Here is a 17025-nt window from a genome sequence, read left to right on the forward strand (position 1 = left end):
ATCAACTATCCATAGTGCGCATATCTCTTTTGTTTTAACTTTGGTTACGACAAGTCATAGACATTTACAGGCGGAACATGAGCCATTACTAGATGAAAAGTTAGAAAACCTTTTAATTCGATCTTCGAGTCTTCTTCTGGTTGCCTTCCATAAATCAAAGGACTAAGAATTGACCAATAACAAGCTAATCCAAGACTATAAACATATATATAGAACACTCAAAAGAATTAGGTTGGGTTTAGTTGGGTTTTTTTTCTCTTTTATGCTTGGATTTTTGATATAGAGTGAAGTATATTTTTTTCTTTTTTAAAAAGTGAGGGTGAGCCATGATGTACCTGGGACCCCTGGCTCCGCCACTGCCACAGATGCATCTACTGAATTTCTCTGACCTTCCAATCAGTTGCATAACTTTGATTCGCCAACTAACATACCTTTTCCAAGCATGTAAAGGGACTTTATGTACCCGTCCTTTTTAGATCATCATACTATTGCAGTATTGCATCCTTTTTAGTGAAAGTCCTACTTTTTCTTTGATTTAAGATATGGGGGCATGACATTAACCAGATTTTATTGAGTTACTTTATCTTATTTCATTTTATTATATTTATTTTATTTTGAACAATAGAATTGGCTTATTCAAAAACAGAGTCGTTCTTTCGAAGATCTTTCTATATCTTAGTATCTGTCTCTTTTCATAGCATTATTCTGTTTTTCCCGACAGAGGTCTAGTTAATACTTATATGGGTATTTGAGAAAGAAATTAACATGAAATTACATATTGCATATAGCCAGACTCTAGCTAAGTTGTGAGTCATTTAAACTGTATATATAAATAGGTGGCTTGGCTTGCTTGTATCTGAAAGTTTGAAATTGAGGTGTTTTTTCATCAGGCTGGACAAAACAAGCTAGGACCAACCTCGAAAAGATCTGGCGAGGACGATTCAGATTCAGGCAAACAAGGAAATCTTACTGAATCTCTACTTGGTAAAAAGAGATGAATAGAAATTTTAGAATGCAGTCAAGTCCGTGTATACAACCCATCTTAACTAGAGGAAATATTTCTGTTAGTCCGACATCTACTGTAATTTGAAGATCAGTTGTTCACTTGTAAACACTAGAAATTTCATGCACAAATGTATGTCTACAATGTAGAAGAAACGTCTGGTTGGTTTAGGAGGAGGAGATGGTTTCACAGGTTGAGCATTTTGTCGACTCCAAACTATATACCCCTGTTGCTCTGAAAAACTGATATCTTATTGTTTATCTTTAAAACCGCCGAATAATAGTACTGTTTATGTTACTGGCATAGCACAACCAATCGATGAAATGCTTCGTCTCAACTTACTAATCTAGTGAGCCAATAATCTGGAAGTGTTGCATTTTTTCCTTTGATGTTGAAATTAATTAGAACTCTCCATTCTTCTCATCTCTCTCAACTAACCTACGTTACTAGGCCAGGACCTGCGAAAGAGGAATGTCTAAAACCAGTGGACGATCTGTTTAACCAGGGATTCTTTGATAACTAAATAATTATACAAGAAAATAGAAGAGGACCAATTTGGGGAAAAAGTAATTCTAGAGGACACTGTTTTTTGTGAGTAACTCAGGGCATCTCCAATGGAGAGTGGAAAAATCCACCTCCACATAGGCTCCACATAGGCGCCATTAGGATTATACACTCTAGAGAAATCCCAAATACATAAAGTGTATATTTACTATTTGTGGCTATTCCAATGGTAGGTGGAGGCAAATGTGTAAAAATAGATAGCAACGGACTTAAATTGTCACAGCCCATTCAAAATAATGTAAAATAACGGATTTGATCCGTCGCAAAAGCTTAAAACAAATAGTGGTCCACTTTCAAACGTCATTCAAAGCAACGTCCGTGTTTTTAAGTTTAATATATTACTGAGCGACGGACTTAGACCGTCGCAAACAGAAAAATAAAGCTTCAAACGTGTGTTAAAGTGACGTCCGAGTTTTTAAGTTAAACAGACGTTATTTAAAGTGACGTCCGGGCTTTTTATTAACTAATAGCGAGAGGGGGAATTCCCCACCCTCTCTATTAGCTAATACACTATTACCTACGGTATAACACCTCCATTGGAGAGAGTTTTTTTATATTTAGGGTGTAAAATTTCCACTCTATACGGTTTACACTCCCCATTGGAGATGCCCTCACAAGGACAAATTTTGGGAAATAGTAACTTAGTAATTCACTATTTCAAAATTAGGAACCCTCAAGGACAAAATAAATTGGCCCGGCCCTTTTATTTTTTTTAAATGTCAGTTATACCCTTTCCGTGAAAATAACCCTCAAGGACACCTGGAGCGGATTTAAAATAAATATTTTCCAATTTTACCCTTTCTGTCATTTTACTATGAACAATGAGTGTTCATACTTTCTGCTGGTGTATGAACAATGATTGTTCATATCCAAATAAGTGAATGTACCTTATACAATATATTGATGTATGAACATTCAATGTTCATACCAAAAGAACTATGAGCATTCAATGTTCATACCCAATCAATGTTCATACCCAATCAATGTTCATGAATATCGAATGTTCATACCCAATCAATGTTCATACCCAAAGGACTATGAACATCGAATGTTCATACCCAAAGACTATGAACATTGAATGTTACTCAAGGACTATGAACATCGAATGTTCATACCCAAATGACTATGAACATTGAATGTACATACCCAAGGACTATGAACATTGAATGTTCATGTATGGACATTGAATATTCATGTGTGGACACTATGAACATTTAATGTTCATACCCAAGGACTATGAACATTTAATGTTCATACTCAATACACCGGGTCATTTCGTCTAGGCCGGGCCGTTAATTATTTCACGTCAGGGGTATACTTGACATTTTATTTACCCGATCCGTTTTTAATTTCACATCAAGGGTATACTTGACCTTTCATCTACCCGGTCCTTGTAAGTTACGAAAAAAAAAGGTGTTCTTGAGAGTTACTTTTTCGACAGTTTTGTCCTTGAGAGTCACTCCCTGATAATTATATGACAAGAAAATGTGAAAATGACTATTTCTTTTTCCCTCCATTTTACTGTCGACTGGCTTCTAAGGACCACAGAAAGTTTTTATGTATTGGAGTCTTAGATAGTGGAGACATGTCTAGGACGAGAAGATATTGTCCACTATTCAACTAGTCCTTAGCCTTGTTAGCAATTTGGAATACAGGAATTATTCGGTACGGGAATAATTCGAGTTTCATTCGTTTATATATTAGAAATAGGGTAATCTTAAATACACTCTCCATTTCTAAGAGGGCACTCTGACCGGAAATTTGGTATTACATTTGTGTCCCAACTTGAAACCCATGTTTTCTAAGAGGCACTCCCAATAAAAAATAGTGGTAACCTCCGATTGCTCTTAACTAACTAATTTGCACTATGCAACTCTATACACTATCAAAATACACTCTTCTTCTCCAATTATCTACATCTAACTCAATTTTCCTTAACTTAATTCAACTCAATTTTTCTCTACTTCTCAACTCTCAATACTTCTATATTTTAACTCTCAAATGGAGTATGTATCATTACCCAACTCTCAAATGAACGATTTATCGCAATACAACTACCCACATTTCAATGTCGAATAAATTGAAGATTATATGATGTTAGAAGAATCAATTGAACATGAAAAAGAATAAATTAGAGATTAATGTAATTGAAATTGCCTAATGGAATTGAAACTAAATGGATTACGATAGTTTGAATCTTAGATTTCAAAATAAATTTTGTGTAATCTTGATGTATGTGCTATTTTGAGAAACGGTAACACATTGCTGTAAAATACCATAAACCACGGTAACAGGTTGCTGAAACATAACCATAAATTACTGTGTCGGGTTACCATTTACCAAGTAAAGATACAACAAATAGACACCAAAAATTCTTAAACCATTCGGTATCTTGTTGTTGTGTTATCAACTTCCAATATTTAAATGTTTCATCATCTATTTGATAATAATTTTGATAATAATTTGATTATTAATTAGTATATTTTAACTTATTTTTAGTTGTTTTAGGTGATAACTTAGTTCAAACAAGTAGAAAACATTTAGGTTATAATTTTTTATTTTCGAATTGGTAGCAATTGTACATGTCTCTAGGGTTTAGGGTTTGAATAAATACAGTTCTAACTAGACTTTGAATCTAACAACTAAATTTTTACCAACAAATTAAAATTGGATTATATAATATAATTTAAACCCATTTTCCAATCTATAATAAAACGTTTAAGTTATAATTTTTTATTTCAGAATTGGTAGCAACTATACTTATGTCTAGGGTTTAAGGTTTGAATTAGTACAGTTCTAACTACACTTTGAATATAATATCTAAATTTTACCAACATATTAAAATTGGATTAGACGATATAATTATTTAAATTAACCCATTCTCAAATCTATAATAAAACATTTGGGTTGTACTTTTTTATTTCAGATTTAGTAGCAACTTTACTTATGATTAGGATTTAGGGTTTGAAACAGTACAGTTCTAACTAAACTTTATTTGAATCGATTTAACATCTAAATTTTTACCAACAAATTAAAGTTTGATTAAATGATATAATTTAAACCCATTTTCCATTCCATAATAAAACATTTTGGTTATTATTTATGATTTCAGAATTGGTATGTAGCAACTGTACATATGTTTAGGGTTTAGCCAATACAGTTCTAATAATAATAGAACTATATTTCAAAAAAAAAAAAAAAAACCCAATACAGCTCTAACTATATTTTGAATCTAGTATCTAACATCTAGTACATTTGGAAGTTAATATTCATTATCTAATCTAACACCTATTTTATTATATATATATATTGAGATTCCTTGATATTCCCAATTTAGGGTTTAGGGTTTAAGGTTAGACATCTCGATATTTCAATATTTCAATTATTTCGATATCTCGACATCCGAAATCGAGTTTTCATTTCGACCAATAATTTCAATATTTCAAAACAATTTTAATATTTCGACCAATTATTTAATAATTCAATACTATTTCAAATTTTGCCCAATTGTTTTTATTAAATTTTGAAATCAATTTATTCTCTTTTTAGGTTGATTTGAATTTCCCTCTCAAAACTCATTTTCAACTTTTTGGCTTCCCCCTCAAATTCAAACCCAAATTTTAGCCATTTTTTTTTACTCTCTTTCTTTCCCCACCCTAAAATCTACTTCTCTTTAAACACTTCTTCTCTATTCCTAATATATAAACTTACAAAAACTCAAAACTATGGGAGGTGGTGAGCATGAAAACTCACCCAATCCACACACTTGCAAGGTAATTTGTTTGACTTATCTTCTCCACTTTAATTGTTTTCTTTAAGTTGGGTATATGTCTAACTATTTTCTTTTTGTTGAATTTAAGTATAATTTAAGCACATTTAAAGCTTACATTGAAATTGGAAGTAGAAGTTGACAACATATGTCATGGGTTTGGGACAAAAGTTATTGTGAAAGAGAAGGGGAAAAAAGAGGAACCGTAGAATGTTGTAATCGTCTCAATCTTATGTTAATTTTGGTAACTCGTTACTATTTTACAAATACAATTTTCAACAACTGAACACCAAAAGTTTGAGCAATTTTCAGCAACTAGATACTATTTATCAAATTAGTAACTCGATACCGAAATTAAGTTTTAATTTCGGTAATTGGTTACCGCTTTACAAATATAATTTTCAGCAACTGAACACCAACAGTTTGAGCAATTTTCAGCAACTAGATACCATTTATATTGAACTTGTTTAAGCATGTCCGGTTCCTCCACCAATAAAGCAATGGTGGCGACATCGTGAACCGTCAGTGACAAGTACATTGGGCTTTAAGGCTAATGCCAAGGGCAGTGACATTTGGGTCACTAGGCATCGCCCAGGTTGTAACAGAAGATACCTATGATGGAACACTTATAAATATTGATTAATGAAGGGTTTTAATGAATCTGGCTAATATAATTGTAGTAGTTGACTAAATAACAACTTTCATCAATTGAGCACCAAATGTTTGAGCAATTTGTAATATTCTCAATGAAAACAGTGTGTGTTCTAGTTCAGGCAAAGCAAATTTTCAGTCGTTAATTGGATATCGAAATTGGGTTTTAGTAACTGGCTACCACTTTACAAATACAATTTTCAGCAACTGAACACCAAAATTTTGAGCAACTAGATACCATTTATCAAATTAGCAACTGGATATCGAAATTGAGTTTTAATTTCGGTAACTGGTTATCGCTTTACTATTACAATTTTCAGCAATTGAACACCAAAATTTTGAGCAATTTTCTCAAATTAGGGATACCGAAATTGAGTTTTAGTAACTGGTTACCGCTTTACAAATACAATTTTCAGCAACTAAACACCAAAAGTTTGAGCAATTTTCAGCAACTAGATACCATTTATCAAATTAGCAACTGGATATCGAAATTGAGTTTTAATTTCAGTAACATGTTCCCACTTTACTCTTACAATTTTCAGCAACTAGATACCAACATTTTTCAGCAACTAAACACCAACATTTTGAGCAATTGTTAGCAACTAGATACCACTTTACTATGCTTTGAACAGTAATTGCAATGTCTTCAATTTAGAATCCCATATGGTGCGGTAGTGCCTTTGCCTTTGCCTATGAAAAACAATCCAAGAAATGAGCGCACACCACTTAATGATTGTATTTTATGTCAAGAGTGTGTAATGTAAGTTCAGACTCACTAAAAGTCTAAAACGCGGCATCCAAGTGAGAATTATATCACACCATACCAGAGCTCTGCAGCAGTATCACACCATACCAAGTGCTGTGTATTTTACTATTACGTAAAGAAATGAGAGGAGGCGGCGGGGGTGGTCGGGAGGAGAGAAGAGAAAGCTTCGAAGGTATTTTACACTGTTAGTAACCTATGAAAATAGTACTAAAAACCTGCATACAAAGTCACCCGGTTTCAGGAGTGTGCCCCTCTAATTTTTTCGTGAACCGGGTGGGTTACTTTAACCAAAACCGATTCTCGGGTCGAAGAGTGCCCTTTTAGGAACCGGAGCGTGTATTTAACAGGACCCTAGAAATATCCGGTCAACAAATCGGTAAAAAATTTGCAATACGTTAATAATAAGTAGTATGTTTTATAGGAGTATTAAACGTTTTGAAATAAAAATTCGGATTTCAAAAATTTGGTACACTTAAAGAGAAATTATAATATATATTTGTCAATATAATTAAAATGTTCTACTTATAATTTTACTTATAACTATATATTACAAATATATAATTAGAGTAAAATGTTATACTTATTATAATGTTCCACTAATTTTACTATAGTATAATTTTATAATATATATTTGTCAATATTTCTCTCTCTTATATATTTACATCTCTCTTATATTTTTAGTAGACGGTAAAGGGTGTTTAAGATTCTTTATGTGGACTTTGGTTAGGTTGTGAAGGCTTCTCTCAAATTTATGGATGAGTACTCAAAATCACTCGAGTCCCTTTATTCTGCCTCAAATTTATTCCGTTTCCGTTTCCGCTTCTTTCTTCTTCTCTATTAAAAGCTAAAAATGCATTAATTAATTAATTTTTCTAACAGTATACCTTAACTCATCAGAGCTTTTTTACACCTAAACTAAAACCCACATAGGTACCCCGTTGCCTTGACAAAATGATACTTAATGTTTATCTTTAACATCGCGGAATAATAAATTAATAATACATCTATTGACTATTGATAATCTGATACCTTGCTTGAACGTACTAAAAGGTCTCTTGGAAAAGAGCTTTCGTGTGGGATCCTTGTTGGAGTTATCCCTCACATGAGAATGAGGAAGAGGAGAGAAAGCAGTTCTGTTCGTGTGAAGAGGTCTGAGCGCGCGCGCGCTCAGATTGGTCGTGACCAAGGCGTACCCGTGCCCTTGCCGTGAAAAAGAAGATAGTTTTTTTCAGCCTCTCGTGAAACAATGTTACTGGACTTTTGAAGTTGTGGAAATAAGAAGGCGCGCACGCTCGAATTGGTCTTGTCGAGAGCGCGCCCGCGCTCATGCCTAAACGGGTCAGTTTCTATTCGCTACAGTAACTGCGAAATTTGTTTTTACTATAAAAACAAAACAAGGTTTTGGAAAACCTAAGTCTTGCATAGAAAACCAATTTTGAGAACAATCAAAATTGAGAGAGAGCCCTTGCAAAGAGAAAAGCTTGTAAGAAGAGGGGTGTGATCTAGTAAGGTGGAGAGATGTTGTGTTATTTTCAATAAAACAAGTGGTGAAGTTTGGAGTGACTTTGTTATGGTTTGATCCCTTGACCTCTTTGTGGGATAGTTGTTTAAGTAGAAAACTTTAGTCCCACATAGGAGAGGAAACACTAGTGGATAGTGTTTATAAGTGAAAGTCCCATACTAAGGGCATGCCCTTAGGGTACAAAGGCTTTTGGGTTAGGAGGGAGGACTCACACAAAGCCACACGCGCGCGCCGAACCAAACCGGGCTTGGGCTCTCTTTGATCCCTTATTTTCTTTTTTGTAAACCATTTTCCTTAAACTGTTTTCGGATAAGTTTGGAAACAGAATTGGATATGGATTGGGAAACATAAACGTGATAGACTTGTAGAATCCAATCCTTATTGGGAAAGTGAAGCAGTTCTCTACAATCCGAATCTACTAAGTGCTCCACGTTTTTCCTCTATAAATACTCCTCTATCAGCAGCTTATAGCATGAGCAAAAAACCTATTTTCTACACTACATTTTGGGCAATCATAAGATTAGTATCGTGGTTCTTCCTTTTCTTCTTTGGTTTATCTGCAGTAAACAAAAGAGAGTATAACTGGCTGTTGTATCCTGGGTTGACGTGCTCTGTCTGCATAAAGAGGAACAGATGCAAAACAACCTTAAAGAAAGCGTTCCGATTCATGCCTCAGCCAGCCTTATTTATATTCACAGTTTGTTCTTGTTGCAGAAATTAGATTCCAATAATTTTAAGGTTGTTTGACAATGGAACATGACGAAGGTAACCAGTCCAGGTCCCACAACGACAATAGTCATAATCGACCGTTCAAATTTGCTGGTGAGCACTTCAAGCGGTGGAAGGCGAAGATGATGTTCTATCTGACTCTGGTGAAAGTGAAAACCGTTCTAAGTGAACCGATTCCTGATGAAGATGTTTTGCTAGAACCTACTCTATCTATTGCTGTTGATAAGTGGATCGCTGCGGATTTCAAGTGTAAGAATTACATCCTGAACTCGCTTGCTGATGATCTATACGATTTATACTCTGAACTTCCATCTGCTTCTGATGTTTGGGAAGCCCTGCAAAAGAAGTATGATACTGAGGAAGCTGGCTCCAAAAAATACGCTGTAAGTCGTTATCTTAAGTTTCAGATGGTAGATGACAAATCTGTTGTGTCTCAATGCCATGACCTACAGATTATTGTTCATGAGATACTTTCAGAAGGGATGAAAATTGACAGGCAATTTCAAGTTGTTGTCGTCATTGATAAGTTTCCTCCCTCTTGGAAGGATTTCAGGAAGATACTCAAGACTTAAGTTTAAGACTTAGTCACTTATGGCTCTTATACTTTGAGTAATTTTCACTACGTAACGTTTTAAGCCGTGGACACCTTCATCTATGCATAACATGTTGATACTGATATTGATTGCCCTTAAGTATATTTTATATTTTGTTTTAATAAAAAATAAGTGGGGGATTGTTGAGTTATTTTTCAATAAAACAAGTGGTTAGTGTTTGGAGTGACTTTGTGGTGGTTTGGTCCCTTGACCTCTTTGTGGGATAGTTGTTTAAGTAGAAAACTTTAGTCCCACATAGGAGAAGAAACACTAGTGGATAGTGTTTATAAGAGAAAGTCTCATACTAAGGGCGTGCCCTTAGGGTACAAAGGCTTTTGGGTTAGGAGGGAGGACTCACACAAAGCCACATGCGCGCCGTACCAAACTGGGTCGGCTCGGGGCTTGGGCTCTCTTTGATCCCTTATCTTTTTTTTGGTAAACCATTTTCCTTAAACTGTTTTTGGATAAGTTTGGAAACAGAATTGGATATGAATTGGGAAACATAAACGTGATAGACTTGTAGAATCCAATCCTTATCGGGAAACTGAAGCAGTTCCCTACAATCCAGATCTACTAAGTGCTCCATGTTTTTCCTCTATAAATACTCCTCTATCAGCAGCCTATATCATGAGCAAAAAACCTATTTTCTACACTACGTTTTGGGCAATCATAAGATCAGTATCGTGGTTCTTCCTTTTCTTCTTTGGTTTATATGCAGTAAACAAAGGAGAGTATAACTAGCTGTTGTATCCTGGGGATTGATGTACTTTCTCTGCATAAAGAGGAACACATGCGAAACAACCTTAAAGAAAGCGTTCCGATTCATGCGTCAGCCAGCCTTCTTTATATCCACAGTTTGTTCTTGTTGCAGAAATTATACTCCAATAAGAGACTTGAGAGGAGTTATTGTAATCTTTCTTCCCACACTTATAAAATAATTAGCTCTTGTGGAAGTAGGCATCTTGTGTTGTGGTATGCTTTATAGTTTCTTTGCATTATTATTTGTTTGTGATAGTTGTTTAGAGAGTTGGGCATGCTAGGTTAGTTGTAGAGAAAGTTTAGATTTTTGTCTGGAGATTGTAGTTGGTCCAAGTGCAAGTTATCATAGTAGTGGGGATCGATTGGTATCGTTATTCCCCAACAATCCCATCTATGTGCTTTTGAATACATGGTCACCTTTCCTGCTTTTTAAATCCAATAGAAGTGTAGAACTAGCTTTCATTTGTTGGCATGTTGCTATATTCTTTCCTTCTATCAAGTGCCATCGTTTAAGTCTTTCTTTGAACTAACCAAGCCAACTTCCATTTTCTAAGCACACTGCACAAAAGATGGCTGAAGTTGTTGTCTCTCCCTTTCTTGGAGTATTCTACGAAAAACTAAGCTCTCTGATTGGCAAGGAGTTTGACTTACTACAGGGTGTTAACAAGGACTGCTTGGAGACAATATTGTCCACAATTCGACTAGTTCTTAGAGATGTTGGGGCGATACAAATCAGGGACGAGACAACTAGGGACTGGCTGAGACGGCTCAAAGACACTACTTATGATGCCGACGACATATTGGATGAGTGGGCATACGAATCTCTAATGATAGAGTCGGATGTTGGTGACAAGAGTTGCAATGAAGAAATGAGTGCCTCTATCTCAGCTTGTTTTGATCTTAAAGAAATTATTATTCGTAGTAAGATGGGAAAAAAATTAAAATTATCATTGAAAAATTTCGTGTTATTGGTTTATTGCTGGTCAAAGAGACTTCCATTTAAGTCATGAGGATAGACTACGTGCTGGAATTAGGCAGTCGAGTCATCCAAACCAAGAAACAAGCACCATGCTAAATGAACCAATAGTTTATGGAAGAGACAAAAACAAAGAGAAGATTGTGGGGATATTGCAAAACAACTTGAGCAATCAATACAATTTTTCCATTTGTCTAGCAAAACAAGCAGCCGCTTAGGGCCCCACAGCCTAAGGGGCCCCCAATATATCCATTATTGTTTTATTGTGAAAAACAATTTTCCATTATTATTTTATTGTGAAAAAAAACCCACTATTGTTTTTCATTTATTTTAATCGGTTAGATAAACGGTTTTACATTGGAAAATTGGAAATTAGAAAATTGCATTAAACCCTTTCGTTTCCCTCGCATTTTCGCTTTCTCCAACAAATAAACAGGCACACCTCCATAACTAATTAAACTTCTTCACGACCCTATGAAAAATTATCAAATGTGAGGCATTGAAGCCAGCACTTCAATCTTATCTCTATCATTATTTTGTCTTATTTGGTTTTTCTATATTGTTTAATTTGGTGTAGAATTCCCTCTCTCTCTCTCTCTCTCTCTCTCTCTCTCTCTCTCTCTCGTGTGATTCTTTGTTAAATAAATCTATTTAAATTTCAAGTTTGTGACCTTGTTGTTTGGCCATGATCTGCTACGGTGTTATAGGTGTAGGACACTTTTTATTCTTCCCATGTATTTATGGTGTTTTGTCTTGGATCTCTCTCTTTGTGAGGATCTCCCTCACAACACTCCTATATTTCTACTTCACTTTGTATTTATGTTCTTTTTATAAATAAAATTTAATTAAAAAAAAATTGTGAAGAGACTATTCAAGAAAGAAAAAAGAAAATGTTAGGATCAATTTTTACAATAATAATTGTTATCTTCTAATTTTATTGTTAAATAAACTAAAATAACGTAAACAAATCTACCTACATAATTAGAGTATAATGTTATACATATAACTATATATTACAAATATATAATTAGAGTAAAATATTCTACTTATTATAATGTTCCACTACTTTTACTCTAGTATAATTATAATATATGTTTGTCAATATTTCTCTCTTCTATATTTACATCTCTTTTAGAATGTAGATTTGTAAATTGTATAGGAAAATAAGAATTAGAAGCAACACATTTATGTATTTATGTTAGTTTACTCGATCATTTGATTTGCAAAAAGAAAAAAGAATGTCTTTCATAGATATACAAAAGCTTTTAAGTCATGGTCAATCCCATATCTATTTTTCCCTCTATTTTTTTGTTTCTTATTTATGTTTTTTCATGTTACTCATCCTTACAAGATTTTTTAATTTTTTTTTATATATATTTTTTAAATGAAGTATTTTTTAAATGAATTTTAGAATAATTCGCACTACTAAAAAAAAAGGGTTGTTATGTCGATTCCAAAAAATAGGTTATGTCGTGTATATAAGAAACCAACACAACAAACTTTCTTGTGTCGGTTTGTATTAGAAATAGGTTTCTTGTGTCAATTCACTAAAAACTGACACTACAAAATTTTCAATTGTGTCAGTTTTATCGAATCCGACACTACAAATCATGTTGTTATGTCGCTTCTGATAAAATATGAGTTAGTGCTTGTAGTGCGCTTCATGAGACCAACATATCAACATTTCGACAGCGAAATGTTTCAAGTATCCCGCTCCAAAAATATTTATGTCTCTCCTCTTCATCTCTTTCACAAAAAAAAAAAAACAAAAACTCTAGCTTTTTCGCACTTTCAAAATTCGAACCTCTCAAAACACAAATCACCAACGCTTTCTCTTCTTTCTTAAAGAAAAAGGTAACCCCAATTTCATTATTTTTCTAACTTTAATTCTTAAATTTGACTACCATTTTTTTTCACTGAATAGGTCTGGAAAAGAAGAAGGAGATGGGTCTGGAAAACACTCGAAGATGTTGCAGATTTAACGGAATAGGTACTTAAGCCATTAAAAATATTTCAAATTCCCCCTGATTTTAACTAATTTAATATAATTGTTTCAAAAAATGGGTTTTTGTAGATCTGATGTTGATTATATGCTTTGATTCAAATTTTGAGAAATGGGTATTTGAAATTTTATGTGTTTATGTTGTTTTGTCAACTTTTTTTTGTTGAATTTAAAGTTTTAAGTGTATGGTTAGTTTAGAATTATGCTGGAAGCTTTAATTTGACATGTTGAATCACTGTATTTGAAATTGTTATATGTTGGTTAGTTCTTGCTTTAAGTTCATATCCCTCCTCTAGAAAAATTTGACTGCCGTTCAAGTTGCTGGCATTGGTTTGTTGATGAAAATGACTGATTTTCTGTTAACAAAATGTTACTTGATGTCTGAATATTTTTGGAAGTTTTGTTGTCTTTTGAGTTGTGTTAATGAGTGATCATCACTATTATCTAAAGTAAAAGAATTACATTTTGGTTGTTTTGATTCTGTTTACGTAAACCTATAAACGATTTTATTTTGCGCCTTCATGCATATGTTGTTGTTGCTTGCCTTTGAACGTTATTATTTGTTTGAATGCTCACATCGCCATTTTTTTAAACTATAATCAAACTATATATCATAAACTAGAATGTACTTAGAGTATGTATAGTTCATGTATAGGTGTCAAGTTCTTTGACATTTGCTTCTTATGGTAGCTAAATTGGTTCAACACCCATATCACATCCTCTTGTGCTCATATGCTTTATATTGATTTGGGCGACATTGCTTATAAGGTTTGAATGTGTTTCTTTGGTTTCTAATGCAAGGGGAAGGCTATCTTGGTTTCTTTGTCATTTGAGATGGTTGCAAATTAAGGCTATGACAGTTGGATTGTCCACTGAACTTAATGCAAAGTTGTTTGTTAAGGTGTCATTGAAGGTATTGTTTCTTTTATAGTTGATGATAGGAGTTATTGAATCAGTATATCGATTAGTAGTTAGAGGAGTTCTTTCGTTTATCTAGCTGATGGTTTTTGCACACTCTATAAAATTTCTATATATTAGTTTCAGGTTTCTTCTCAACTCACTCCATAAGAGTTCCAAAAATGATATAGTGGTATGAGTACACCATTACATTGGCTTGCACACCTTTCTGGTACTACTTCTAAATAATTGAAAGTTCATTTTACATAAAGTATATTAGTGAGGCACAGAGTTTGGTGGCTGTTTTGTTTGCTTATATATCGGGTTCAGTCAGTGGAGCTCATCTCTTTACATGCGGCTTTGTGATTTCGTGATTGAATGTGCAATTATTAGAATTTAATATTTTAAGTTAGTGATGGATTTCACTATTAATTATGAGAATTTGGGCGTGATCATGTAGTTTATTTCAAGCATGGGATAATTCATTCATTTAATTGTTAGTGTCATTAAAATGCATTTGATGCCTAGTGGTAACTGGTAAGTATTAAGTATTTGTTTTATGTGGGCTTAGAACTGTTTTGGGTCTTTATATTAATTTTGGGGCAAGTTAGGCCTGTATGTGGGCTTACTATAATTAAGTTCATATCTAAGTAAAGGATAGACACGAAAAGATGAAGGAGGGGGTTCTCTTTTGTTCTTATCTCTTTGAATTGAAAAAGAGGGGAGGATAGAATAAGAAGGGGGAGCAAAAAAAAAAAAAGAGAGAACGACGCCTCATCACCTTATTTTGGATGAATTACCACTTGATAATTTTTCAATTCATCTGCCCCAAAGTTCCCCCTTTTCTCAAACCATAATCTGAACTTCTTGTATACTTAATATTAAATTTAGTATCAAGCTTGGATGGTGCGTGGTAGTGAATCAAATGGTAGCAGTGACTTTCTCAAGTGCTTTATCTCTCTTTCGATACAGGCATACGGCAACAAGGTAAGTTGTAATGTAAAATGTAAAAGTCCTAGTTTGATAATTCAAGGGGTATCTAAGGAAGTTTAGTTAGGTATGAATTAACACTTTCACAGTAAGTTTTGTTTGTGTGAGAATAAAGATGGGTTAAGTTTATTGTTTGGTTGGTATTTGAGAATTGGCACGCAAGGAACCGGTAAATATTCATTCCATCTTTCTTTATGTCATTAGCTTGGGTGATACATAGTCTGATGCTTGCATCTTACTTGAATTATTTGGTTCCACTCCTTAGCACTTTGTGAGGGTGAGTGGATGTGTGGAATTAGATCGTTAACAATACTGTAAGTATTGCAGGTTTGCTTAGAAGTTTAGAATATTTGTGCTTGCAGTTTGGCCAGGCAGCTGTGCTGGATTGACTTTGCACTCGAATTTGTCTTAGTCAGAGTTGGTTTTGAGTTTCAGTGACCTAGGATGAAAAGTTAGGTCTCTGTATCTAATTTCTAACGGTCCCAGTTTCATTATCACTCGGATGTATGTATTTTACTTGTGTTTTCGGTAATGATTTTGTACGAGGTACTTAGATGATCTGGCATTAGTCGATACATTCAAGTACTTTGGCGTACTAAGTCCTAATGTTGAAGTAATCTCATTTTTGTAAGCCAGTTATTTGATTGCTCTGGCATCGATCGGTCGAGACGGTTAAGTAATTGGGTTAACCAATGAGAAATATATGATTGTGATTTTTAGGTTATGACAGGTTTATATTTATGAAATGTCGAAAATACAAAGGAGATGCTACCGAAATTTAACTATAAAAACCACGTGTCATAGGTTTGTAATTGTTTGAGTTTTGGGGCGTTACATATTTGCTTGTTCCAAAACTAGAAAAGAGTTTTGTACCATATTTGCATTTTGTACTAGAAAAGAGTATTGTACTGTATTTGCTTGTTCCAAAATATGTAGCCTATTTGCATTTTGTACTATAATGAATTTTGTCGCTTTACGATATATTGAATCGTACCTAACTACTTCTTTTGTTTTGTTTTTTCTTTTTTTGTAGATTGAACTTAATAGGATGCGGCTATGATGGCTAGATGGATGGATAAAATCTAGACGTGAAATTATTTTCTCACATGGTGTTAGACTAGACTAGGATGATTAGGTTTTATTTAGTGGGTTTTCGTTTTGTATTTTGGATAGTTGGTTGGTTGGTTGTAAACATTGTTGGATAATGGAATTATTTAGTAATGAAATGAAATTGTTTTTGAGATTGTTAGTTGTGTTATATCGATATGGATGACAATGATTTTATACAGGTCAATAGTTGTTCTACATTTTGTTGTTCGAAACAAGTGATCCACTAAAACCGACACAAGAAGGGATCCAATTTTGTGCGGTTTAAAGAAGAACCGACACAACAACTCTATTTCTTGTGTTAGTTTGTGCTTTCTCCAAAGCAAATTTACAGTTGTGCAAGGCTAAAACCGACACAAGTAGTATACATGTTGTGTCAGTTTATACTTAAAAACCGACACAAGTACTATATCTATTGTGTCGGTTTGATAAAAACTTGTTGTGTCACCACTATTTGTATCGCTTTGTAAATAAAAAAAAACCGACACATCACTTGTTGTGTCACTTAAAAACCGACACAACAAGTTTTTTTTTTAGTAGTGTCGGTAATTCGTGTTTTATACGTTTATAGTGAAAAAAAACGTGAATTATTCCGAATTATTGCAAGGTTCGGAAGTATTATAAACCCTTGTTTGAGTTAGATCTAAAAAAAAAAATAAATAAATAAATACTGATATCATTCTTTTCATTTCAGATT

General features: G+C 33.8%; 1 protein-coding gene and 1 long non-coding RNA gene across 2 annotated transcripts; both read left to right on the forward strand.

The window, feature by feature from the left end:
• Positions 1-376: 376 nt before the first annotated feature.
• LOC147517814 (uncharacterized) lies at positions 377-1179 on the forward strand. Its single transcript, XR_015213947.1, has 2 exons — positions 377-806; positions 891-1179. It is a non-coding gene; the product is annotated as an uncharacterized LOC147517814 (long non-coding RNA).
• Positions 1180-9024: 7845 nt separating this feature from the next.
• On the forward strand, positions 9025-9576 carry LOC147517815 (uncharacterized). Its single transcript, XM_086593718.1, has one exon. The coding sequence runs from the start codon at positions 9025-9027 to the stop codon at positions 9574-9576; it is 552 nt and encodes a 183-aa protein (XP_086449844.1).
• Positions 9577-17025: the final 7449 nt, after the last annotated feature.

The sequence above is a fragment of the Coptis chinensis genome, chromosome 2 (genome assembly GCF_015680905.1).
Source record: "Coptis chinensis isolate HL-2020 chromosome 2, ASM1568090v1, whole genome shotgun sequence".
Classification (NCBI taxonomy): domain Eukaryota; kingdom Viridiplantae; phylum Streptophyta; class Magnoliopsida; order Ranunculales; family Ranunculaceae; genus Coptis; species Coptis chinensis.